This window comes from Lonchura striata, chromosome 5 (genome assembly GCF_050655825.1).
Source record: "Lonchura striata isolate lonStrDom1 chromosome 5, ASM5065582v1, whole genome shotgun sequence".
NCBI lineage: Eukaryota > Metazoa > Chordata > Aves > Passeriformes > Estrildidae > Lonchura > Lonchura striata.
The window spans coordinates 37,708,409-37,736,008 of NC_140707.1; the positions used below are offsets into that span (position 1 = coordinate 37,708,409).

The 27,600-nt window shown below is 37.2% G+C and overlaps 1 protein-coding gene across 4 annotated transcripts in view; it reads right to left on the bottom strand.

The window, feature by feature from the left end:
• Positions 1 to 3,606: 3,606 nt before the first annotated feature.
• ZNF106 (zinc finger protein 106) overlaps positions 3,607 to 27,600 on the bottom strand; it is a 34,287-nt gene continuing 10,293 nt past the window's right edge. Inside the window, exons 4-22 of one of the 4 annotated variants that reach the window (XR_013340176.2) lie at positions 25,743 to 25,940; positions 21,502 to 23,571; positions 20,050 to 20,671; positions 19,125 to 19,194; positions 17,362 to 17,516; positions 17,200 to 17,260; positions 16,524 to 16,865; positions 12,352 to 13,120; positions 11,922 to 11,977; positions 11,290 to 11,435; positions 10,863 to 10,997; positions 9,895 to 10,048; positions 9,275 to 9,466; positions 8,453 to 8,515; positions 7,773 to 7,892; positions 7,239 to 7,310; positions 6,025 to 6,096; positions 5,261 to 5,407; positions 3,607 to 4,250 (exon numbers count right to left, since the gene is read on the bottom strand). Coding sequence is in view for 3 of the 4 variants with exons in the window: in XM_021533502.4 (XP_021389177.3) it covers positions 4,194 to 4,250; positions 5,261 to 5,407; positions 6,025 to 6,096; positions 7,239 to 7,310; positions 7,773 to 7,892; positions 8,453 to 8,515; positions 9,275 to 9,466; positions 9,895 to 10,011; positions 10,863 to 10,997; positions 11,290 to 11,435; positions 11,922 to 11,977; positions 12,352 to 13,120; positions 16,524 to 16,865; positions 17,200 to 17,260; positions 17,362 to 17,516; positions 19,125 to 19,194; positions 20,050 to 20,671; positions 21,502 to 23,571; positions 25,743 to 25,940 (5,464 nt within the window). In the remaining variant the exon portion in view is untranslated. The remainder of the gene's footprint in view (positions 4,251 to 5,260; positions 5,408 to 6,024; positions 6,097 to 7,238; positions 7,311 to 7,772; positions 7,893 to 8,452; positions 8,516 to 9,274; positions 9,467 to 9,894; positions 10,049 to 10,862; positions 10,998 to 11,289; positions 11,436 to 11,921; positions 11,978 to 12,351; positions 13,121 to 16,523; positions 16,866 to 17,199; positions 17,261 to 17,361; positions 17,517 to 19,124; positions 19,195 to 20,049; positions 20,672 to 21,501; positions 23,572 to 25,742; positions 25,941 to 27,600) is intronic. The other 3 variants (XM_021533503.4, XM_021533502.4, XM_021533506.4) reach the window with 3 other exon arrangements.

Genomic DNA, 27,600 nt, shown 5'->3' on the forward strand with positions numbered 1-27,600 from the left:
CCTATGGAAATCATTCTATTTACAACAAAGGAGAAACAGACAAACCATAACAATATAAAGAACTTTATTTTTTTTTAATTTCTTCTTTTGCCATGTCAAGTTTCATTATTACACTCACAGCTTTGTACCAAAGTGAGAGAAGAAAACAATGATCAATCTGTGCACATGTTCTACACAGCTTAAATTATTAAATATTCAATCAAGTTGTTTTATTCCATTTCTATTCTTTCAAAAGACTGTTTAACATTATAGCAAAAATGAAATCTGAGAAGCTGGCAGGCACATAGAATATATACCTATACAGTTTGCTTCTTGAGAATGAATTATTTTACAAACAGTAGCTGAAACCATCTCCTTATCCTTCCTCACATATTCTGCAACTCTGGACAACTTAGACTGCTTATAGTACTATATGAATTATAGTACTATACAAACCTGAAAACCATTATAGTACTACACAAATTAATTAAACCAATTATAGTACTATACAAACTTTAAAACTCTGTTTTAATGAATCTTAAGGGAAAAGTATTTTTCCAATAAAAACATTTCCCCTGCCATTTATTGCAAGTTTGCAGTTATCTTTACCTTGAACCAGCTGATTGTACTGTTTGAAAATGTGCATTAAGAACTGCACTACTTCAAACACTTCACACAGCCAAGCTCCTGCTATTTTGCAGAAGTCAACTTATGTGCTGGTAATATATTTAAAGTCTGTAATTCACATGTAAGTGGCACAATGTAAGCAGAAGCCTGGATATTTAATGCATCTTTGTACCAAGAGATGCAGACGTTTTCCCTCCTTCCACATACAGAAGCAGCAGCAGCATTAGGCCAGGGTTTTGCACTGCCAGATAGCTGTTATTTTTCTCTGAAATTTGAAAGAGAAAGGAGAAACTAATCTAGACCAATCCCAAAAGGCCCCTAAAGGGCTGCCATATGTTATTAGCCATACAGCAAGTCCAGAACTTCTTTTGAAACACTTGACTAATAAAAAAATCCACAGCTAACCACAAAATAAATCCTCACTCTACTCACTCTTCCACCCACAACTTTTTACTTGCATAAAAAAACCAAACCAAAACAAAAAAAATAAAGTCTTGAAACTGGCTTCAGATGTGCAGTACTGATTTTCATGCAAATATTACTGTGTTAAATGTCATAAACAGCCCACCTTCCCAAAGTTACTACATTCTTCAACTAGAAGTATATCAGGAGTCAAACCTCTAAGTTGCAAGACCAGAGAGGATCTTTAATGAATACAAATTCATTTATGAACACCAACAAACATTAGTTTGGCATCTCTCATTTGCAATTGCCTCCAGAAGAAGTAAATGGTCGGTTGTGAAATCTGCACCAAATTCCAGCTGAACAAAGAGGAAACCTCTCCACAGAACTCTAGAGAAGCTGGGGGATTTCCACAGCTGCACAGCTTTATAGCAATTCCTTTGAATATATTCTCATGACAAAACAGTATAGCATTTTCCTCTGAACCCCTGAGGATTAAAAAAAATTGTTTCTGATTTATAAAGCAAATTTTTCACTCATGCAGTTCCACTATTTTCCCACCTCTTACCCATTTTAGGATTCTTACAGTGTATCTGAAATGAAAAACAAAGTAGCAAAAGAAACCACTGCTAAAGCTGGACTTCAGAAGCCCAGACTTTTCAGGAGGATTGTTTTCAAGTCAGTTAAGGAAATATCATGGACCACATAAAAAGAAAGACTGCTTACACCAACTAGAAAAGATAAACCGAACAAGCAAATGGGAATGCAAATAAAGTGTAATAACTCTGTTTGTTGCAATATCTAGTGAAAAAGATCTTTATATGTTCCTGAAAACAGCTGAAAGAATGTAAAGAACCACAAGGGAGAAGTAACAAAATGTACTCTCACACACATTTTTCAGAATGCCACTATTGCCCCACAGGCTTGTCCTCCAGACACACCTACACACCTTCACTTGCAGCACAGTCCACGAAGGACAGCTTAGGACACCCAGTCTGTTTATGCCACACTTACATGCTTCCTCACTGTGGTTCAAAAAACTCCCATAAGAACTCCTGAACATCAACACCTTTGGAAATGCTTTAAGTGTTACGCAGTCTTCTGCTTTTAGGTGATGAAAAAACCCAAACAAATGCTCTCAAACTTCAGAGCATTACACTGTCCCTCATCAAACATCTACACCGCTTAAAGACTTCCCCAAACTTGATTCTCTATTGAATTGCTTCATCCACAGTCCACAGAAAGAAAGATTAAAAAAGCCCAACACCAAAACTACAAACATAGATCCCCCAAAAACCAAAACAAGACCCTCAGAACAACCAGAGGTCTGCGCCACATATTTGCTTTTTGCTATCCACAAACAGATTAATAAAAAGTAAACAAACAAAATCAATCACCACAAAAGCACTAGAATCTCAGAGATTTTCATGTCTTTGAAGTAGGATGCTACTGCATCTCATTCATATTTTACTCCTGTCTCATAAAAAATATTCATCAGTGTCAGAGCAATTCTGCTTGTCTGCTAAGATAATACAAAACCCGTGCTCTCCAGAGAAGTTGCTTGATTTGAGGCAGTGGAACATCCACAGGATTTCCTGAATCATTTCACTTTCTTGCCCTAAAAAGGCTTCTTTACAGTCAAAGAATGAGGCTATAAAACTTATTTGGTCTATGGCTGACAAGTCTGAAAGTGATTGTGAAAAAGACACCCACTAAAAGTCCACTCAGGTTTTTTTTGAAAAGCACTGGATTCATGTACAAGCAGCTCAGTTTGCTGTCTTCACCTTCACTTACAACTTAGGAAAATGTCTGCTTATTTTATCCTGTGCAGCAAAGCTCTTGCTAGGTAAGTCTCAATGTTAAGAGGGTTCTTTGCTATATTAGTGTCATTAAGGAAGAGTGGATGGCAAGTGCCAGAAAGGCATTTCACTGAACTTCACAAGGTGAAGCCATCTCGCTCAAGGGGACACTTGCAGGGGAACCCTAACAAGTTGAAACAGTCTTCCCTTCTGCACTGGCCTCTCTGTGGTACTTGCTGTGCATTAGGAGAAATAAGACTTTTACATGTGATACACATTTCATATCCTCAGCTTCTGCTTGAGAACTTTAGACTTTAAAATCCTGCTCCATTCTCTCCAGCTGAGTTTTTGTGAACTTCTTATAGTCCAAGCCAATTAAGCCAGTTCACAACAGAAACAAAACACTACCAAAGTGGATGCACTCAGACACACAGTGACTTTGCATTTCTCTTGGTTTGCTATGCCATGAGTGTATGGGACTGCAAAGCTCAGTCACTAAGATTACATAAAATCAACATCCAATTATGGTGTGTTATCAAGCCAGCAGTGGTGGTTACACTGCTCTTTAGCTAAAAGAAAAACAAATACTACTTACTTCTTTCCCATACATTAGGATCTATACTGACAAACACAAAGATTGCAAAGCCTGTGAGCAGAGCCACTGTTCTGGCTGTTTTGCTGCTACTGGTGTCTCTCTCAAGAAATAACCACTTTCTTCAAATTAAATAAAATACCTCAAGAGGTATGGTATCTATCACTGTGCCAGCTATAGCAATTTTTACACAAGGAATAAAAAATGTTACAATTAACATTAAAAAATTAGTTTATTCCAGTCCCCATAAAATAACTTTTCTTTTTATGAAGGAAGTAAAAACATACACTGGGTATTCATTCGGGTTACATTATTAGAATTTGTGATATTCTGGTTTGCAGAATTTTATTAAAATCAGCTATAAAACTGGATACAACAAAACCAGACATGTCGTAGACACAAAACAGGATTCAAGCTGAGTTTGCAAACAGCAGCACCTATTGTAATCTAAGTTTGCAACACCCCTTTGGACTTCCCAAAAACTATGCTTCTTTAAAAAAAATTAAAACCACTTGAAAAAAGACAAACAAAAAAGCAAGGCAGACAAGAGAAGGAATATTCTTGCCCACCAGTGAATTAAAAACTTGCAGGAACTTGGGTTAAGCCTTAATTACCAGCCTTATTTCTGCAGACTGCAGCACAACCTGCAGTCTCTGTAGTAATGCATTTCAGCCCCACTCAGTTTTTGCATTCCAAGTGGGAAAAGAAAGAGGGCAGACTGGAGTAAGAAACTGATGTTATTTGGAATAATTCTGACATACAAAATTACTTCCCAATGTGGGAGGTGAAAAGCTTCATGAATCAATCCTACTGTCATCCTCAGCATGTTTTTCAATGTGTCCTACAGCATCCTAGAAAGAACCAGAGAAGTCAATAAAAAAAACTCATTATAACCATCATAAAAAAAAAATAAAAATAACATTAAAAATTTCAAAATATTCTAGAAGCATCAGAGAAAGTGACATTCTATATAACATATATTTGTTTGGCTTAAAGCTTCTAAAAAGATAAGTATTATCATTATCAAGCTATTAAATCCCATATATAAAGTATTTCACATACCATAGCATTAAAGATAAATAAAAAACAGTTTCCTTTTTGATTAGAAGAGCAAATTAAATACACACATCATATCCAAAGCCAGCACTTAAAGACAAATAAAGGATTCTACAGTTCATTAATCCTTGAGGAAACCTCCATTCATCCCATATGCTGGAAAGCATTCAAAGGAAGGCAGTTTATATTGCCAAAGACTAAAATGTAGATTTTACCAATCAGTCTATAGATAACTGCGCTCCTTACACCCACCCTCCAATCCTTTCCACATTACTTCATCCAATTCTGATGCTTCTTCATTTTTTCCCCCTTCTGCGCTAACTTTTATCCAGAAGTTTATGCACTACTTATTTAAAGATTGGTTTTGCTAACAATCACATGTAAAAAATAAACAACAATGGAAGAGATAGCAATGGATTTTAATTAAATCCTTAAATTAAAAGGATAAAATCCTGTTTTCAAGGCAGATGTTTGTTCATCTTAAAGACATTTTTCCTTCAAAAACTTCCTAATATCTTGAATAGAATTTCTTTAATACTTCAAGAATTCTGCCATTTCCATGTAATAGTTTAGGATCAAACTGTTTTAAATTGACCATATGTCAAATTACCATAGCTGCACTGTTCATCTGCCACAGGCTGAACTGAACCCTGCTATCCTTGGATGAATGTAACTACACGCAGTTAAGCCTGCCAAAGCTAGAAAAATCAAACCCTTTTTAAGAGAAATAGGATCAAGTCCCACTATTGTGGTGCATAATGTACATTATATTACCAAATACAACCATGTTATTTCAACCACATACCTGCTTGGAACCTTTCCTGGAAGTAAAGAAAGCATCACAGTTCTTCCAACGACATTTCAGGGTCTGAAAATTTGGATTTGTGTGGTCAGTTAGCAAATGTTGTTTCAGATGGGCCACAACTCCAAAGATCAGTGAACATCCATGCCACTGGGAGAAAAAACAACACATCAGAATAAGCCAGGGAAATACAATTTTTGCTAATGCTTTTCTTCCTGCAATTTCACCATTTCTTCCAAGACTGTAAGCACACCTACCAATTCCTCTAAGTTTTTTTATCTTGTTACATTTCCATTTTCCATGGTCTCTATTCTTTTAATTACAGCTTTACAGAAAATTTTCCTAACTTTAGCCAAGCCTTGACAATCACCAGGAATGGCAGAAGGAAGATAAGAATTAAACCTTTACATGATTTAAGCTTACCTGAGACAAAGTAATTTGCAATTTCATTAAATTTACATAGCACAGTGAATCAGCTTTTCTATGTCACTCAGCCAAAGTTTTTGGTATTAAACGGTTACACATCTAAAAGTTGCCAGAAAGAACAGTAATTCACACTAACACCTTGCCCCAAAGCACACATATATATATACACACAGCAAAGACAATAAAAAATCAAACTAGTGACATATACATAAGTGATATATACTTTAAAAGTATTAAAAAAAACCCAACTAATTATGAAAAATATAAGGTCAAGCTACCCAAGACTAAGTGACTAGTCCAGAAAATTCAATAATGATGGCTAAAAACAATTTGCTAATTACCCAGCATCGATAATTTTGCATCAGATTAAGCCTCACAGCTCTGACACTGCCATCATAGCATCCGGTGTAGATCTGTAAAAGAAACACTTATGGATAAACAAGCTGGGAATAAAAAAAAAAAGTAAAATTTTGAAGAAAACTTCAGTGTAGGTAAAAAACAATTAAATATCAGCATGCTTCTATAGTTAAAAAATATGTGTAACCAAATTATTTTAATATTTGCATTCATAGTTCACAAAAACCTACACATGAATAAGAAATGCTTCTATAACCTCTATTGTTGATAGTGTCATGTGTGTAACAGTTCAGAAAAATTTAAATTATGGTGCTACCCACTAAAATTAAAAAATATGTATGTGAAAATGTTGAATGTATTTCCAAGACTTAACCAGTTATAGGTGTATCAAAAAATGATGGAGAGGAAGTGCGTGAAAGAACGTCATAATTTCAGAAAGACTGATGCAAGTCCTTTCTCTCATCACGAAACTTCTCATCTGAACCCTTCTTTGAATTGAGAATGCCCACAACAGACCACTGCTGGGGCACAGTTCAAGCCTCAGGCTGGACTCACATGAGATGTGATGCTTGGGCAAAATGTATTCCAATTAATAGGAAATATGTTCCTTTGGATTTAACTTTTCTGTTATCACAGATCACTACTATACCTTTCATTTTATAGTCTCAAGGAAACTTCGCAAACAAATTCCTAGATATGCAGACAAATGCTTTTAAAGACTATTTTAAGAAATATTTATCCAGAAGTGCTTCTGAAATTTATCTTGCAGGGCAGATGCATGAAGAAATCTGTACATCTGAATCAAGTGCACACCTTTGTTTATGTTCTGTCAAAGGTTGCTAGAGGTCTGGCTGTGGGTGAAGTTTTTATCAAGCATCTGAGAGATTCCCTTGAGTAAAAGTCAAACAGGATTGACTCTTGAAAAAGCAGAAGTATTTTACTATTTCTAGTGTCTTCACTGTAATCATAACTGCAAAAAGAACTATAGTTTTAAGACTGCATTAAGCTGAACAGTGATTTTTTTCCCCAGACAATAGTATTACATAAATATAAAGCTGTTATAGCCACTTGATTCTTTGACAGAGAACAATTTGGAAATGCAGCCAAACAGCAGGCTGATTTCTTTATCTGAGAAATTAAGCTGCCTTGTATGCAATTACAACCTCCTCTTTAAGAACAGTGAAAAGAAGGATGTTACCATGCTCTTATGGATAGTCATACACATGATCATATCTGTGTGGCCTCCATAAACTTGCAAGCGGTCGTGTGACTTGAAGGAAACAGAAACAGACATTTAATAGCATGACATTTTTTAAGAGCCATTTTTAACAGACATGTAAATGATAATACTTCCAAGAGCAGTTTCCATGGTAGCAACTGAACTGCTATGGTGGATTCCAAACTTTATAGCCACCTTGAAAGCTCAGTTTTGCTTACATTGCTTCTGTGAGTCTTTTTGTCCAACTAAGCACTTGTTCTTTCAACAGACAAAGCTAACATTTTCCCACTTTGATGAGCTGTCATTGTCTTGGAATAACCCAGGTTTTAAAAACGTTTTAGGTTATATTCTTTAAAACCCATGTATTTTGACTGGTCAGACAACTATATATACTTAGTGACAGGAAAAAGAGAGATGGGCTAGAGACCAGAAAGTACAAAGATGACTTCTATTTGACTTCAAAATCATTAATTAACCCATATTAATGTCATTAATAACCACCTATTTTCTTACCTGTAGTTCATAAACACGAACAAATTTATCCAGACATGCTGTCACCATGACTTTCCCAAGAATGTTCACTACTGTTACTGCATGGTTATGGCCCTTGTAGATCCGTACCAGCTGTCCAGTCTACATCAAGAAAAAGCAAAGGTAAAATGGTGTTTAACTTGGTTTTTCTTAAATAAAAGTACAAAATGGTTTTACCTAACCCCTATGTATAGGGTAGCTAGCTTCAATGCTCACTACTCAAAAATGGAAACATCCTTTATTAGAATTCTATTCCCTGTGAAGGCACTTATAGATTATGATCAAATACTACTTATCCTTTTGTGTGTCCATCCTAACACAGAGCCACTCCAGTACAATAGAAATGCATGGGTCTGTGTAAAGTTCTCGTTCTCCTCTTTTTCTGCTTCTGAACATGAGCCACCAGTGTGCCCAGGCGGCCAAAAAGTCAATGGTATCCTGGCCTGTACCAGGAATAACATGGCCAGCAGGACCAGGGAAGTGATTCTTCTACTGTACTCAGCACTGGTGAGGCCACATATCGAGTGCAGTGTGCAGTTTTGGGCCCCTCAGTTCAGGAGCAAGTCCAAAGAAGGGAAAGAAGCTGGAAAGACTGACTTTATAGAATAGGAATTCAGTGCCTTAGTAGCAAAAGTCATTCCATCATTCTATATGAGACTTACATGAATGTTGTGGGCATGGACAGACTGATCACTGGAGCCACTGAATACCAGATCATTCACAACCTTAAAAAGAAAAAAAAAAGTTTTATATTTTGTACAGATATGGAAATGGGCAAGCAAGACACTGTTCCGACACTGTTCAGTTTAAAGTTATACTGTAATATTTCCTAAATTTGAGAGCCTTAAAATCAGTCAAGAGTATGAAGAAAAAAGCAGGCACTGAGTTCTTCACATAAGAGCTAGAAGATGTATTACAATGATTTTTGACATTTTACAACTGACAGAAGCTGTTTACTTGCAGCCCAACAGGCTAACTCATCCTACCTATGGATTATTCTCATGGACAGCACAGCAGCAAATCAGGGACCAAGCAAACTGAATGCAGAATGATGCTCTGCACATGCACAGTAAAGCCCAATGTTTCCTGGAAATTTTGGATGTGCTGCATACTTATACGCTGCTCACGTAAGAAAAATGATGCTCCTATCCCTTAAAAAGTGACAAGACAAGAGGAAACAACCTCAAGCTGCACCAGGGAAGTTTAGAATGGGTATTAGGAAATGTTTCTTCACTGAAAGGATGATCAGGCATTGGAACAGACTGCCCAAGAAAGTGATTGAATCACCATCCCTGAAGTGTTCAAGTGTTCAGACATAGATGTGACAGCTGGGGGCATGAGATACCGCAGGCAAACAGAAATAATTTTCCTACCAAATTACTCAGTTTTGATAATTTAAAATAGAGAAATCCTCCATCTCCTATCACAATCTGCTCATCATTTTAAGCATTCTTTGTCCAAAATATATTTTCAGAGACACCTGCCTTCATGCAGAGAATAGTCTTGCTGTGACCTTCCAGGGTTCTGAGAAGCAGCCCGTTCCGTGCGTCTCGCACGCTGATGGTGCAGTCATAGGAGCCCACTACCAACAACTTGCGTGCTCCTTCCTGAGCTGTAGCTAAACAGCTCACTGCTCTAGGGCCATGGCATTCAAAGGTATCAACCTGTTTATTATTCTGGTGGGGGAAGAAATACATAGAATTAAAATTTTGGTATGAAACTGACTAGATCATTGTGTTGTACTTGTTATGGCGTCTGATTTCAGTTTAGTAATGTACAAAATAGCAGTGGTAAGAATTGCATCTTAAAAATTAAGTTTCCAAATTAAAGAAAAAACTCCTTATATTATGTAGACCAGGAGGAACCGTAAAGAAAAGTGTAACAATACAGCACCTAAAAGAAAGGTAAACAAAGAGACAGGCAGATAGAACAGCTTCATGCATGGAAAAAGTAAACAACCAAAAGGTGCCAACAGTGACCATTTATACTGAAATGTGTTCATTACAAATACATTTACTACTGTAGATAAAGAATGGAAAGAAACACAGAGGAAAGAAACAGCATCACAACAGGCTTTCAGATGCCAATATTTAAACAAACTAACCTTTATGCTGAAAGTAACCACTGTGCCATTTGCAAGACCTGCATAAAGGATCCGCCATCTACTGTGTAAACAGAGCACTCGATCTTCCAATTTAAACTGTTCCATGCACTCTTTGGTCTAGCAATGGAAAGAAGTACTTAAAGATTTTCATTAACTGAAAACAATTCAAGAAAAAAAAACTGAAATGAATGATGATTTTCACTTTTTAAACCAACAGGACTGGAGCATCTGACAGTCTGGTGTCATATAGCAGTTTGATCCTCATTTTAATTAGGACCATTTCTAAGGCTTGACTGTAGTTCAGCAACTGGTTATAATCCTAAACACTTTTTTCTAGTCACAACCTTTAATTGATTCTGTGTATAGAAATTTAGACTACTGACTGTACATATACACACACACATATGAAAACTGTCTGTTACATGGTTGAGAATTCCCCAGTAAGTTCACCACAGGGAAAGAGTTTAAAACCTTTCTGAAGCAGATACTTGCTTTCTAGCTCTTCAAGGAACAGGTTGGGCAGGTCCTTTTATCATTTAGTCTCAAATATCCAGCTTCAGGAAGCCTCAGTCTGCTCTTTCACACACCCTCAGCATAACAGATACCTGTTCTCTCTATGACTGCTCTAAAGACATAAGCAACGAAGTTAAAAATAGAGGACGAAAAGTAGGATTCATGGCCGAACAATTATCCTGCACTTTGGTGCTCCCAGCATTTGGGATTATGCCATGCTGTTCTGGCAAAAACTCAGTACTGACAAGCTAGTCAAAAGATTAGGGTAGTAAATCAGTTAATGGTTTGCTGGTTTTTTTTGTGGTTTTGTTTCTTCTGCTCTACTCTAAAGAGGTATGAACTGGTGTTCGTATCCAGATCATATGGTTTTAAAAGGCTTTTAAAATTTATATTTATAAAGAAAGGCTTGCATAAAATGTAGCATACATAAATAAACCAACACAGAATTTGAGTACCTTGATATTGTAACAGTTGATAGTGTGGTCACTTGAGCCAGTGTAGAGTGCAGCATTCTTCCCATTTGTCTGAGTGACCAGAAGGCAATTCACTTTTGAAGTATGTCCTTCAAAGATGGCCACACACTTCCTGCTCTAAAAAGGAAAGCATAGAGTCTGTCAGCACAAATACCTCTTGGAATATGCACCTAACAGAACAGGGCAGGACTGCTAAAAAAAATCAGGATACATGTGGCAATCTATCTCCCCTTGTCTCTCCCATATGCAGAAAGGGTTGGAGTGGTGGAGAGGAGAGGTTTGAAGAAAATAGTATAAAATAAATTAGGAGCTTTAAAAAGCAACTGCTTCTTTACTACACAGTAAGGCATTACAAAAGACAACATTGTGATTGCAATTAATGTAACATCACTCCCACAACCTTACTTACAACGAGATTGTAGGCACAAACTGTTTTGTCTGCTGAGCAGGTATACAACAAATTCCCAAAAATCTGAATAGCATTCACTGCAGCCAAGTGTCCCTCAAAGGTTCCCTCAGTAGGTTCTTCATCCTCACCTGGCTCCGAAGACGCTTCTGTAGAACAGACATGTAATTTTGACTATGGGAACACAGTCAAGAAAACACACTGCTGTGGGTTGTACTGCCAACCAGCAGAACTATTGCATGGGTTCAACACCTTTAAGTCAAATTTCATTGTGGATTCCAGCAGGACTGTGAATGTGACAGAGGGCAATATAAAGTGCTAAAAAGACCTTCATATGACTAAGTTCAGAAGTATCTTTCAAATTAAAGAGATTGTATTATTGTTTGTCCTAGAGCTGCTCTACAGAGACTGTGAAACAATAGTGCTTATGTGGGAGGGGAAGGAGGATGTGGAGGAGTCAAGACACAAAGCATTCAGTGTAAGATGATATGAGTATATGTCACTTCCCACTTTAGTTTTGAGTGCAAGCTTTTATCTTCAGGGCAAAATTATCCTATGGAAGCAGGCTGATCAAGACTTAAAGTCCTGCAAGATACTACATACAAAGCATCAGAAGGAAAGCTTAAAAGATATACCTGAGGAGTTCTTTGATCCTCTTAGGAATGATACAGAAGTCTGTGTCTCAGCCACACTGTAAGGCAAAAATAAACAGGAGCAAAATTGGACTTTGCATGTTCATTTTCAGACAAAATACTGGGGTACGTAATACTCCAAAACACAAGTCTCTGCACTTAGTAGAAAATATGCTGTGAAGGTAAGCTCAAAACCAAACTGGGCAGCCCTGTTCTTGTATTAAGTTAAATTAGTAGGTAACAAGACACATTTACTTGTTGACCAAAAAAGCCAAGTCAGGTTTTATTTTCCCTTTTATTTCACTCCTCACGTCACTAATGTAAGACTGTGAATGGGGGGGAAAAAATAAAAAGGAAGAAAAAAAGAGAAGCCTCTTATGAATACTGTGTAATATTGATAGTTTTACTTATCAGACTCCTACAATAATCTCACCTTTTTTTCCCATCATTCCTGTAATTTGCGTCAATCTCACAGGTGGAGCTCACTTCATCATACCCAGAAGATGCCTCTAGGACTGCTCGATCTACAGAGTTGCATAAATCCCTCTTTGATGGACTGTCTGGTTTCTCATCTCCTGATGCTGATGAACCAACATCAACCACCTCACACTGAGGTGCTGAAACTTCCACTAGTTCCAGAGAAGCATCACTGTCATTCTCATCTTTGCTTCTTGCTGCTTGAGCAGTAACTCCGCCCTCCTCTCTTGGAGGAGTAACTTTTTCTCCTTTAGGAACCTTTCCACCCTTGACTTTCCGGACAGGCTTGAAGTCAATCACATCCTGCTCTGTATCACTGTTGTCTGGCACATGGGCTGCCCTCAGAGTTTTCTTCTTCCTTAACCTTCTCCTTCTTCTAGTCCCTTTCTCTGCTGGGACTGCAGCCATTGTCAAGTGTTGCTCACACGGTTCTGCTGACAATTTGGGAGTTTTATCCATTGGCATTTCTAGAAGGACCGAATGCTTTGAAAGAGAATTGCTACACTGATCCAGTAAAAATCTTTCAGCAGCTGTATCACTTGCTTCTTTCTTGCTGAAAACAGACTCTGAATGAGGAGAAGAGTTCTCAGGAAGTCCAGACTGTCCCTTGTCTGCAGCAGGCTCATGGACATCTTGATCAGTGTGATGGAAACAAGCCGCCAGCCCTGCCAGGGATATGGTTGCAGTGATAACTGGATACACTGAAGTTTTCTGGTTGGTCTCTTCTAAAGAAAACAGCCTAGTGTTACATTCAATCTGTACAGCAGTAACTATTTATACAAAGTGTCCCTCCCTGTATTTTCTGTTTACACTTAATTGTGCATGTGAAGTACATATTCCTAGCTGTTGAAAACTGTGCACATGCCGATCTGCTGTTCAGACAGTTATTCAGCCTTTAAAAAAATATAATTGGGGAATAAATATTTATCCATGTACACAGAAAAAAAGGAGTGGGGAACATCATTCAAGCTGCTGGCTGGCTATTAAAGTTCTGACAATCTTTGCTGAATCCTACATTGTTGACTTAAGATGCTACCACTTCTCTGTGTGCTCCCTTACCAGCTGTCATGATTTCTGTAGAAATTATATTAATCAATGCATGCCAGGTACGACTCATCTGTTCAGTGACATTTTGAAATTCTTGTGCTGAACTATTAGAACTAATATATACAGTTTTTTCCACCAAGTTACTTGGACCTAATTCAAGTTAGACAGTTATACACAATTCACTCCACAGCACTGTACCTTTATCCTGGGAACAGCAGCACTGTAAGCCATGAGGGTAGGCTTTATTTGTTACTTTAGTTTAGCTAGCTCATCTGTGGTGAGCTATGTAATGGGGTCAACACACTTTCTCGATCATTTAGTTGTGACTGAATCAATATGAACAAAATGATCTAACCTCTCAGCTGAGACAGACTAAGGGCAGCATCTCACAGCTGTTTCCGACACCCTAAAATTCCCCAGTTACACTTGCAATAACTACAATCCAGAACAGGATGTTCAAAGTTCACTGCATTTCTGGGGCAGGATCATGCAATGTAAATGGCAAGTTGGCAGTATCTGAAACACTTCCCTCTTCCAGCCTCTTAGAAGCCAGCAAATTAAACCTACACTAATGCTTGGCCAAAAGCACATTACAGGACAAATCTGATGTTTTGGAATTAAACATCCAACTAGAAACAGCTAAAATGAGAACATCTCTGACCCACACCTTCCTCAGATGGGGAATTCCAAGATAAAACTAGAACTTGCTAACAGCATAGAATATGTTGCATTTAAAGTAAATCAACTGAGAAGTTTTCCCTTGGACATGTAACTGCCATGCACAACTGCAAAACCTGATAGAAAAACCTCTGTATAGAAAAAAAAAATGAATAATTAGATGAAGTTTGAACAAATTACTGTGTTGAATTACACTGGGAAGAAGGCATACAAAACCTTAAATTCTGAATATGCCTCTAATATCATCTGCCACTCATTTCCCACTGGAAAGGGGAAGTAAGTAACTTGGTCACTTTATAACAGGAAAATAATAGCAATCAGCCACTTAAATTGACATTTCAAAATCCAAAAGTTATTAATTCTCAGCACTTGGAGTGCTGAGGGTATTAGAAAAAGGAGTAGGAAACCACCATGGAAATGAAAGTAAACAGAATCACTCAGCATCACAGGTGGGACACACTGCTGGCATTTAGGGGAAAACAAATGCAATCAGGTCCCTCAAAGCAAGGCTATGCTAATCTCAATAGGAAGCTGACAAGCTAAACCTTCAACCCCAAAAAGTAAACAGTCTGCCCCAGAGTCAATTCCTCTTCTTCAAATTACAGAATTTACCTGAAAGGCAAATGCTTATTTCCCCCCAAATTATTAAATTTATCTGATAGCAAACTAATTTTAAATGTAGCACATATAGAAGTTCATCAATACCAAAACTATGGTAACTTGACAAATGATCATAAAAAGAATATTCCTGCTTTTAATACACCAAAATTCAGTTTGTAGGAAATTGAAAGATACTATGACTAAGAGCTTTCTGAAATAATTAGTTAAGTAACAAATGCAGCTATACCTAAAGGTTCATCTTCATAAGTAAAAAATAGAAAACCTCTTCAACTTCTCTGTTGTGAGGTTTCAAGATTCTGCAAGCAAGGCATTTCACGCCACTGCAGCTAGTGGTCACTAAATCTTTCCTTAGAGTTGGAAAACTGAAAATAAAATAACACTGATACATATAAAAATAAAAATTTCCCTGATGTTTAAGCATAACTGTATGGCATATACCAAGAAAAAAAGGAAAGCAAAGGTAGTGACTTCCTTAAAGTTGAGTCTTAAAAATACAAATAAACAAAAAAGCGGATTCTTCCCCTGTCCCAAGTTTACTTTAGTGACTACTCCCAGAGCCTCACATTCCTTGTCAAATTCTCCAAAAAGAGATGAGGCAAAACTCAGAACAATACATTAATGTATTTTATCAGAATGGAATACAGGAAATGCAATCATGACTAATAAAACCCACCACTTATATGCAATTCTACAGCTGAAGCAAACAAAAAAAAAAGTCTTAAAACCAAATTATTCTAATTAAAGAGGTGTAAACTTCAATTCAGACAACATTCATCTTGTGCTTGAGGAAAAAAATGCATAGAAAGGTAGAACATGACTTATTCCATAGTATTTTGTACTTCAGTTGGAGGGGAAAAAATAGTGTTGGCTATCTTTAACAAAGATCAATTTTATGAATGTTTTTCTCAAATTATCTAAGTTAAAGGTCTGGGTAGGTGACATTCTTATGGCAGATAACTGCCATTAGAGTCACCCTGCTTGACTTCACAGGCTCTTAAGAAAGGATGGGATGAGCTTTTCATCTTCAGTTTTTACCCTCAGTCACAGGAGCAAATTGCAGAGGAAACTACCAATAGCATCTAAGCCTTTGACCACAGTGCACAGGTCTTATGGGGTTTAAACTGCCTAAATCAAGAGTTGGCAATTTCAGCTGTAGTTGTTAAGATCTCACTTTTCTGAGGCAAGAGCTCTCCCATTAGATGTTCAATTAATTCAGCAGTTTCTCCTCCAGTTAAAAGTAAACCCCTATCTTCATTGCTAGCCCTTCAAATGAACCAGTGCCTATAACAGCCAATTAGTAGAAGATTGATTGTTACTTCTAATATTACAAATGATACCCTTCATGCTTATTTAGCAGAGCTCAAGAAGAACACAAAATAATCTTGATGCTGGTGTTCATAATTTTTTAAAAAATGCTTTCAGGCACAACTTTTTCCTTTGTAGGCAGACTTTTTGCTACCAGTGCTCATTAAATGATGCAGAGTAGAAGACAAAAATTATACAGGAAATTCTCAGGTTAGATGGGTTGTGCCAATTTTGGGTTTTTTAGTTAACTAAATTATTCTAAGAGGATGTAACCTTCAAATTCATGTTTGTTCTATTTTCAAAGCAAATCTTGAAAGTCCTTCACAAGTTAATGAGAGACAAGACTGCAAGTTGAGGCTCAATTTACATTCTGCCTGACAGACTGCAGGTTGAGACACAACTTGCATTCTTTTTGTGGAAAAAAATAATTTCCTTATTTTGTTCAAGCTAATTATCTTAAAGCGAAACTACAATTACCATCATTCTGTTCCACCTCTTCTGTTTGTGGAGGACATGGAGAGCTCTGTAGTACAGAATTCACATTTAGTTCTGTGCCTTTTGGAGACATAGGTTCTCGTTTAACTTGTACTGAAGAGTCAGGAGTATTGGAAGGTATACTGCCAGAAGACTGGAATGGTGATGGCATGGTTACAGGAACAGAAGCTCCTCGAGGAGGTACAGAGGAAGACAAAGTGTCCAAAAGGGGCAGGAGAGAGCCTGAAGGAATTGTGTCAGCTGCCATCGGAGATCTGCTGTTTCGTCTCTCAGTTAGGGTACTACAGGAAAGTTGCTCTGAGAGTTCAGAAGGTTCATATGTTTCTAATGGCAAAAGGAGAGATACATTAAAGAAACAAACAAATAAATAAATAACAGAACAAAAGTATTTATATTTTACAATAAAATTTTGTGGTGCCAGGAGCTCATTTCTTGGGGATGCAGAGTCAAGGAAGAGAAAACTTTGAAAAAAAGACACTAGAGGGAAGTATCAAAACTGACTGCTCACACTTGATGATAAAGCCCTCATTTTGAAAGTGTACAATTTTATTGTAACTTAAATGAGCATATTCAAGTTAAACACAGTTTTTAAAATATTCCAAATTCAAAGAATATGAGAGTAAACATTCCACAGTTGTAGCTCTATCATATCCTTTACCTTGTAGCCCCTGCAAGATCTGGATTCTCTGACTTCTCAGTGTACTCATTTCCATAGTTATCTGCAAAACAGTTGTGGCTTAATATCAGTCCCACTGATTTAAGAGGCAGCTCTTCATGCTGCTAACTTCTGGTTCAGACAGTTTCCAAAGTCCACTGTTACCTGTTGCTTTAACACAAGGAACCGTTGAACCTCAACATAGGCAGCCTGCAGGGCAGCCCTCGCCTGCAAGAGGCTGCTGTCCACATTCTGCAGGGTCTTGCTTAACTCTTCCTCCCTCAGAGAAATAGCCAACAACTGGTCTACCTGAGAACGTTCTGAAAAAGAAACAAAATGCAGAATCTAATTGCACTGAACATTAATATTACCTTACCTTAAGGTACATTAAGATACCTTACTTGTGATATCACAGCAAATAGTACCACCTCAGAATGGAAAAATCCCATAAATTAGGTCAAGCATTCAAGCATCGATAATTACACAAGCTAAAAAGTATTTATAATTATACAAGTAAAAAGTATTTATGGACAGGACTAGCCAAATCTACATGGATGAAGGGTAAAGTCAAGTATTCTTCTTTAAGGAATCTCAACCTTTACTCCTGTAATTAATTCCATCACAGCTTAGCCAGCACTGATTTAGTTAAATAAATGAAGTAATTCTCTTTCACAAAGATCTCCTCTTGAAGTACATGTGTAAAGAAGTACAAATACACACACCTGCCATTAAGTAATCAAAAAGACAAAGGCAAATGTAAGCTAAACAAAGGTTTAAATTATTCAGTGAATGCAAAAGCCAAGGAAAAGCTGTCCTGGAGAAAAGAAACCCAATGATTGAAAAAATAATTTATTACTCAAGATGATTTTCATCCATGAGACTGGTGTTTGCCGTCTCTTGAGGAAGAGTCTCTGGCATACTCTAAGCAGTAAAAGATCCTCCTATACCTCCTAGAGACTTTTGGCATTACAGAAATTGTCCAAACAAATTTCCATTTAGGCACTGCTTAATTGCGTTCAGGTTATAGTTTCCTTTAGCAAATTTAATACAATAACAATCATGTTAAAACAAAGTAATGGGGAAGAGATTTTACTAAGTAGAATGTATTTGAAAGAGGCTGACAAAACCCCCCACCTTTTCAAATAGTGAAATACTCATTGCCACAGAAGAGTCATATTATTGCCCTACATTGCAAACAAGTCTTAATATAAATAAATAATGAAAAAAAGATAAATTTGAAAGCCATCTTCAGAGACCAAAGCTCCTAGAAATTGTTTAGTTAGCAAAGAAAATATTCTGCCTAAAACATGATAGTTGGATAATGCATTTTGAGACATGGTGATGAGGATGTTTTAGGCATGTTTCAGAAAGATCTGTCTAATGCCAGAACAAGTTTTCTTTGGTCAGGATCATGAAGGAGAGAGGCATTCCACACTCATTTCCACTAAGGACATTAAAAAAGTAGAAAGTATTGCCAGAGATGTCAAAAACAGAACAGTAACCAAATTAAGCAGAGTACCATTTTTCTGGTGAGACCACCCAGAATTAGAAAAGGAAAGCTGCATGGCAATTAGAAGGAAGTTAACTGGGGACTTCTCCCTTAAGAACTTCCATCCAAAGAGGATGGACAAACCTCACTACCCTGTAGAGGGGGAAAATAAAGGTCCCAGCTGTACAATCAGGAATATGAACTGCAGGCAGAAAGGATGCACATACCCTTCTGTCAGAAATAACTTATGACAAATTAAGATAAAGGTTTTCAGAGAAGAATATATTGCAGATTTATGAGCAGTCCACATTACAAACTTCAGTAAAAGCCCAAGAAGCAGCATAGTAACTTTAAGGAACTACTACTTCAGCCAAGTCAAAATACTACTGGGTGTTTATAGGCTGTACACTACATGCACACATGTATGATATTCACTCACCTTTTTTACTTTTGATTTTTCTTCTTTTATTCTTTCTTTCTAGACTAGGTATTTCAGGAGAAGATCCCTCCTGCAAGTAAAATCATCCATTAAAAAGTAAGAAGAATAATTTGGCCTCAAGAAGCCAAACATCCATCATCTTTTCAATCATTATTGGAGGCACACAGAAGAATCCTTAATTTGCTTGCACATTCTTGTACAACTCCTCATCTGCTCTGCTCTTAAAAGAGGGAGGACAACAGTGCCATGTTTTCATCTCAAGTAAGAAATATTAAATAAGGCAACAGCTGCCTTCTTCCTCAGATGTTTAAGACTGCACTTGAATCAGTTACTGCTCTACAGTTTTAGTTGAAGGTATAGAGGATTAAACAACAAGGAATTCGAATTTTTGCTTTCTGCAAAACTATTTTGTGAAACTGATCAACAAGATTTTTTTGAACCTTTGGATAAGTCTAAAACCAGACTGTGAAACAAATGCAGATTTAAGAATATAATTTTAGGTATGTAATTTTTTAAAAGTGTTTTTATTTCCTTGCTTAACCATAAACCCAGAAACATCTAAGGAAAATAAATTCCTACTACAGGCTAGCTTCCATTTAAAATGTATTGTGAAACACCAAGATTCTTGCCACAAAACCTAGTATTTCCACAGAAATATTTTAACAGCTCTTGTTTATCAACATAGTATGCCAGGTACTAAATCAAATAAAGAGCATTTGTCATTCCTACTAATTAAAAAAAAAACTATCGAAGTCCTGCATTATGAAAGCAAAACATTAAAGTAAATTAAATCAAACAAAAATTAACTTGATGTTATCAAAGTACAAGACAATCAGATGGGCAAAGTCCTCCCTGCACAGATCATTCCAAAGCTGAATGACCATTGACAGGGAAAGAACCTTTCTGGACAGAATTGCACACTTACTCCAGTTGCTCTTCGCTTCTTGCCAATTCCTTGGCTGTCATTCTGTTCAGTACCAGATGTGCAGCTACTGTCTGTAGCTGCATCTATGTTATTAGACACTGCAAAAAGTGAAGCACTATTTGAAGATGGACGATTTTCTTCTGAGATCTCTAATACATTTTGTTTTTCAAGAAGAGGTGTTCTCTTCTCTGGACTCTCCCGGTCTTGCTCTGTGCAGCCTGTGATCTCAGAGGTGGCTTGTAGGCTGGGACTTCTTCTGCTAGCCTCAGTTCTTTCAGACATAAAAGGTGACAAAGCAAGAGATGGTGCCTCCTCTTTCTGATCAGCCTCAATGTCAGTGTTTGCCTCATATCCAGATGTTATACGATGCGGGTGGCTGGCTGCAATTACTTGCCTTTGCCGACTTTCTTTAATTTTGGCTTGTTCACTGAAAAAGCTGTAAGCAGAAGGATTTCTGTCTGCTATGACACTGCTTTCAGAAAAGCTACGTTTTCTGGCTGAGCCAGACACTAAGGAAATCCCCTCCCACTGGAATCCTTCTAGAACAGTCGGATCAGATTCTTCACTGAGTTCTAGACCCTCTTGCTCATTTTGAACAAGAGGCACCATTTCTATGCCAAACCTTTAACAAGATAAAAAGAAAAATAAATAAAGAAGTTAGAAGCCTGCAACACATAAAGAAAAGCCTCCCCATTCCCCAAATGTACATTACTACTTTAAGCAGTAGGCTTAATCCCATTACATTGGTATACTGTGCTTTCTATCTCATCTGGCAATGGAACATCTCCTGTTATCACATAGCCAGACTTAATAGCTAAGAAGTGGCAGCATGATTTTCAAGTCGCAAATCATGTTATTATAAATTATTCCCAAGCAAGACTGGAATAATAAAATGTGACATTTTTTCAAGACACTTCAAATTCTTCAGGTTTAAAGCAAGTTTTAAAAATGTTGTATTATATAATTATATAATTGCTTCCTTAAATACAAAAGCAAACTGTGTATCAGAATAAAAGATTAACAAATGAAGAGCATTTACACTGCTTGCAGCACTGCAAGCATTTCTTGTAGTCCTAAAAAATGGAAAAACAGGCAATTGTCATAGCATTGTTCCCATCCTGATTGCATTTTTACACTCTTCCATTACTAGAACTTCAAAAGAAACTACATTGTTACCATCCACATTCAATATTAAATCAACATTATGAACCGATTAGAATCTTTTCTGAGCACATTACTTTTACTTATCTATGGACAGACATTCATAGTATCAATCAATAAAATCTCTGCATTATTTTCAAAAACTCTGCAAAAGATCATGCCATAGCAAGCTTAATTCATTAATATTAATTATTATTATAGGATTTTGGAGTTCATTTAAGATATGGGAAAAAACAACCCTCCTCCCTCAGCATGACCTGAGAGGCATGGTTAGATCTGAAAGGTACCAACCTTGGTAAACCTTTGCCAAGTTCCTGTTTCTTCTTGGTTACCTGCTGGATGACCTGATCCCAGTTAACATTTCGCCGGGAAGCGCTAAGAATCTGCCTGAGGGTAGGTTTGAGCCCTGACTCTTTCTCTGTCTCACTTCTCCGAAGGCAATTCACATTCCGAATGCGACGTGCATTATTGAGATTGGGCTCTGGGAGATGTGTCCCAGCTTTGCTCTTCAGACTGATATGACGTGTCAGGTCTCTTTGCAGAAAAGCAGGCAGGCCAAGTTTGCTTAAATCTGGAAGAAGGAGACCTACTGACTGGCTTCCTCCTTTTTGAAGCTCATTATCTGAAGGATTTTCAAAACCTTCCATTTCAAATTGATCACGTGACTTGACACACTCTTCATTCCCTTCCCTGTCCTGGGAGGTTTTCAAACCCACATGCAAACGGTCCTGACTGCTTGATGAAGAAACTCTGGATTCTATCCCAAATGTAAAATTTTTTAGCTCAGCAGAAGCAATACTTGAATCAGATGGCTTTTTATTATCTTCCTTTTCAGAGGTGGTATTTTTACCTTCAGGAATATCACAGGGTAAAGAAGAATCCAACTTTTCAACTTCTGCTTCTAACGTCTCACTTCCCATTAAATCATCACCACTCATATTTAATGAATCTAGTCTGAACTCCTTTGGCAATGCTTTCCCAGTTTCTTCCCTATTCTGGTCACTTGTATCTTTGCAAGAGCTTAAAGGAGCATTTTGCAAGGAATGGTTGGACTGAACATCTTTGGGATTTTGCTCTGCTTCAGTTAAGCTATTAAGAGGCTCTCCAAGATTGCTACCAAGCACACCTTTGTTGTCTTGTAAGTTACCAACACAAGCACCATGCAGCTCTGATGAGTAAGAGGAGAAACTGTTTGTTTCCAAGTTCACTGCATTCAAATGATTCTGCTCTTCACCACTAGTTGAGGATAACAGAAGCCTGACATTTTTTAACAGACTGTTCGTGTCTTGCTTTATCAAGGATAACTTCATATCTGTGATACTCAGAAGAGGGGATTTCAGTGATGGCATCCTATTATTTCTGCCATCATCTTTGTCAGGCTTTTCACCACTGGAAGAGTCTTTCATAACCTTGCAAGAATCCAGATGATCTGAGGTTCCATTAGGAGGGGAAGATGCTTCATAGTTTTTAAGTTTTGAAAGGCTAACATTGGCTTCACAAGTTTGTCCTTTCATTGATGAATCAGTAAGAGGTGCAAGTACAGAACCCATTTTATCTGAAGTTTTCGAAACATGATCTTCAGAACATGGTTGCTGCTCTGCAGTTTTCTGGGATGGGTAGGGAGTCCAGCGATATGTTTTATCTCTGGAAGGACTGACACTTTTTCCACTGGGTCTTGAAGTTTTGCTTTCTGGTTGTTTCAATGTACTAAAATCCAACACACCCTCAGCAGCAAGCTCATCACTAGTAAAATCCAGATGGTCACGCCTATTTTTTCTATTTCTATATGGCAGAACATTGCTTTTCTCTGGCCGCTGCCACGTACACCTTTCCTTACTGTATATATTTGGCTCTGATGAAAATGAATCTCCTGAGCTTCCAAAATTCCAGCCATTTGCACCATGAGTACTTGGTTTCCAGTTTCCTCCATAACTCTTGGAATTCCAGCTAGAAAAATCACCCGTTTCTTCTGAGTGCCAATTTCTTTCTCTGGCACCATGATGCCAATTTGATACTCCTCCTCTCCGCCCACTTAGATGCCAAGCATTTCCAGAATTACCATAGTTATGTCGATTTGAAGGGTTTCCTGAAACATTCTGGTGCCACCCAGAGCGCCCCCTTGCACCACCTGAATGTCTGTTTATAGTAAGGTTCCTCTGAGAGTGTGAAGATTTGCCTTGTCTAGGACTAATATAATCATCCTTTTCCCATTTCCAGTCCCTTTGTGATGCATTATGACAACGCCATGACGACTGATCATAAGCTTCTCTTTCTTTGTAAGCAGCTCTTTCTTCTCGCCTTCTCTGTGATCTCCTATCATCACATTCTAATTCTTGGTTTGCACAACTTGGTTCAGTTTGCCTACAAAAGAATTGAGAAAAGCCTAAATTCTGATGGTATTCTACTAAAATCCAACAGTCCACAAGCTTCATGAATTTTATTTGCACTGGGAAGAAAATAGTTTTAAAAATTATTTATTCTAAAAAGAAACAGATACTTTTTCAGCAGCTTTGCTTTTCAAACTTCAGTAATGTTTGATTTTCAAAGCTGTAACTTTATTTAAACATGATAATTTCAAAATTTCTCTCACAAGAACAAATGATTTAGTGCAGGTACAGTTCAATAGACTGATTCTCAAATACTTTTCCCTAACTTGAAAGATAATATCCCTTTATATTTACTATTGGACTAATAATAAACTAATAAAAATAAAGCTTCTTTATGTTTTAGAATCTTTGTAATTTGATCTATCTTAGTAGATAAAGAACTCAATAGTGAGATATTTTTTTTTTCTGAAGACTGTTCTGCTGGTGTAACTAGAGTGAACTGATAGAAAACAGAGGAATGTTAGGCTGAAAACCCCATTATTATCCTTACTGGAGGGAATAATTGACATGATGGCTCCATTTATAAAGATTAAGTTAAAACACAGATGTAAAACATCCACAGAAGATGCACTTCAGATACGAAAGTAATTTGTCTTCTTTTAATCAAGAGACTAATAGTCCACAGCATGCAGTCCTGAGTCTATATGAGCCTCCGAGCAGTATTATTGACTGCCCTTTAGACAGCACTTGTGCTTGGCAACTTATCACAAACACGTGGCAAACTATCACATGTACATTTAAAGATAAACGCTCCTTTAACAGCTACAGCTATTCCCAGGGTCAGCAGTCTAAACATTCTAATCTTCTAATTCTAACATTCTAATTCTTATCCTACCAAATGAGGAGTTTTCATTAAAAGTATTTTCCAGGAACTGATCACAAAAATACATCCATTCTGGATCCCTGGACAAGAAAGAGGGTAAACTTTCACACACTGCTATTAAAAAACAATTGATTTCAATAAACTGAACATTTATATTATATCACCCTTTATGGTTTTGATATATTCCAGTTCTGCTAAAAGATTCACTAGTAACTACTCTCTAATGGAAAACAGTCTACTGGGCAAAATAATCTGAGCTCTAAGTCAAGAATTCAAAAAAACAATATCTAAGTAATTTCTATGAGCTGACTCAACTAGATTATGATCTAATGGAAATAATTTTGCTGAATTAGTAACTTAATCCTTGCACCTTCTGGTTTTCCCCCTCTCCAAACCAGAACCCAGCAGACAGAGATTTTCTACAGCTTTAGTTGCCTCAGAACAACACTGCACTGACAGTATTACTCCTTTTCCATAAAGCACAAAGGAAAAGTGACATTTTTGCTACCTATATAACCAGTATGGAAACATTACCATTGCACAGTGCAGGGACAAACTAGTACGACAGAATGATGCCAAAACCTAACAGTCTCCAAAGATTTCAACATCTGGAATCACTAATTCAAATTTCTAGCCAGAGAACCGAAGAGCTTCTTTTAAAAATTACTTGCCCCTTTAGTACCATCACCATGCCATAAATCTATTCAAATAATATATTCCCAAATGGAACATCACACAAGCAATGCACATGTGCAGATTTTTATAAAAGACAACACTTATTACTTTCTGCAGCCTTCTATTTCATAGTGAGCCACTGGAACTACCTTTAGCTAATGGTAAGCAGCAAGATACAATAGGTAAGAAATTTCATTCAAGGACTAGGGGATTTCAGTGGGATGTTTACAGAATAATCCAATTCATTTTATAAAAAAACATGCTCAGCAGTAGTTTTGTAAAGGCCAGGTTCCTACAGACAACCTCCACCACAAACAATATTAGCACTACTGTCCATTTATTAAGCTTTCAGTTAAAAAGGTATCAAATATTAAAATAAAAACATTAGGGTTCTCAAAACACAAGACTGTTTTTACCCATAATGGAGAATTATTGTATTTCCATACTAACAGTAGAGGAACAGGACAAGACATTCAGCAGAGTCATGTTTACATGTTGAAACTATGATATCCACACGTCTCTTGGATTGCTCTCATAAGTAAACTAGCTACAGGCAGTTTACATTTTGTGAGCACCTAAACCTCAGGAGTGCATCCTCATTGTGTTAAAAGCAATTCTATGATCCAAGTGGAGAAAGGAAAACTCACCGGTTCCGTTCCTTCTTTTGCTTGATTAGTTGAATGAGTTCTTTGTCAAGGTCTTCTTCTTCTGCCTTTTCTTCCTCTTCCTCTTTTCTGTTATGGGCATTAACGTTGTCTTTGTGCAGCTGACTGGAGATGTGCTTGGCATATGCTGACAAACCCACCAGCGTCACCCTGCACACTCGGCATTCGTGGCTGCTATCCCTAGGAAGAGAGGCAGAGGGTGGACTTTCAACTCTGCCAACTGGCATGGCAGGTAGCTCTGGTCTTACTTTGTTTCCTCTGAATGTGTCTGAGTTTAAGGCAACTAGGCTTTGTTCAGTATATTTACGTGAATTCTCTGGCTCTTTCTTTCAAGCTTTTGTTTTTTTGATGGTCAGTTTTTACAAGATTTTTTTCCAACAATCAAGAGGTAAAAGACTTGGTAAGAAAGCTACATTAAATGGGAGGAAGAATTCTTCTTGAATTGTTGTACTCAAAATCTATTCAGAGGAAACATAGTGAGCGAGGAGGCAGAATGAAAGGCTTCCAGAGCTAGCAGGAGCTCTGAAGCCCATCCATGCTGCCAGCTGCACTGCAGAAGCCTGGTGACAGCTTCTACATTTAATCCTTGCCTTGAGCCTTCCCCCAGTGAAATTTAGAAAAGGGAGGAGGCAGTACATGGATACAGCCAATCCTGATACAACATAACCTAAACTGGGACAGCTGAGACTGCTGCATGGAATCCAAAGACTCCACAGCACAGTGAGTGATGGGAGGGTGTCTTCAGTTCACTGTACTTTATTTGGTTCAAGCGTGCATGAGGTCTGCTTTCTACTTTAGAGGACTTATCTCAAAAAATATAGAAATAATTTCAGCTGGAGAAAGTTGACAGCTGTACCAGACAAATGGCTTTACTCATATTACTGAATTAAGGCTACAATACTTTAACCGTTTTTTCTTTTTAAGAAATTTAGATTTCTAAAACCACAACATTTATTCTTCTGATAAAGCCTTCCAATAATTCAGTGTTAAAGAACTACATTGCCAACTTCCTAAACAAGGAAAAAATGTTCACTGGGTTAAAAAAAAACCCCAAAAAAAATTAATTAGAGTATAGTCCACTGCAAATAACTCAGCAGGACCAAGACAGGATTCACTGATGCCTCCTTAAATTCTGCCTGTTAATTCATAAACGCAGACTGTATATCCCCATGGAGCACTTGACACAAAGGTCTTAGAACAGAAGCATTACAATACAACCCACAGTTCATCACTAATGTCAAGAAGATGGAATCCATAAAGGAAAAAGACAAAAATGAATCTTTGCCTTTTTTAGTGAACAGTTTAAAAAAATGAGAGAAAGATCAAAATATGTACATTCACTCAGGGTATTAAGGCAACATCCTCATCAGAGTGGTTAAGCAAGTGTCAGCAGCTATGTTTTATTTATCCTGGATATCAGTGGTTTTCCCTACTAACATATTTGAGATATTTAATCAATGCAGTTATTCAGACACACCTAGAGACAGCTTTATTTTAAACAACCTAAGTATTGAAAATCAGAATTTTTATGTTTAATTATTCTGTATGTTGCAGCCTAATTAATTTCAGGTTAAACATTAAGATAAATTTCATTTATAATGTCAGTAGCTTCCAAACTTAGCCTTTATTTTCAAGAACTAAGTGTACTTAATTTCATATTCGCTAATAAATATTCAAAGCCCATATTCCATATATTGTACTTTGGGCTATCTTATTAATGCAATAAAGGTAACCAAACCAGCATATTTTACTAATGTCGTTGGAATCCTCTTCACACTCATAAATGGCACAGCTGTGCATATCTAATAAGACTTATTTTTAACTTAGGTCATCACACAAG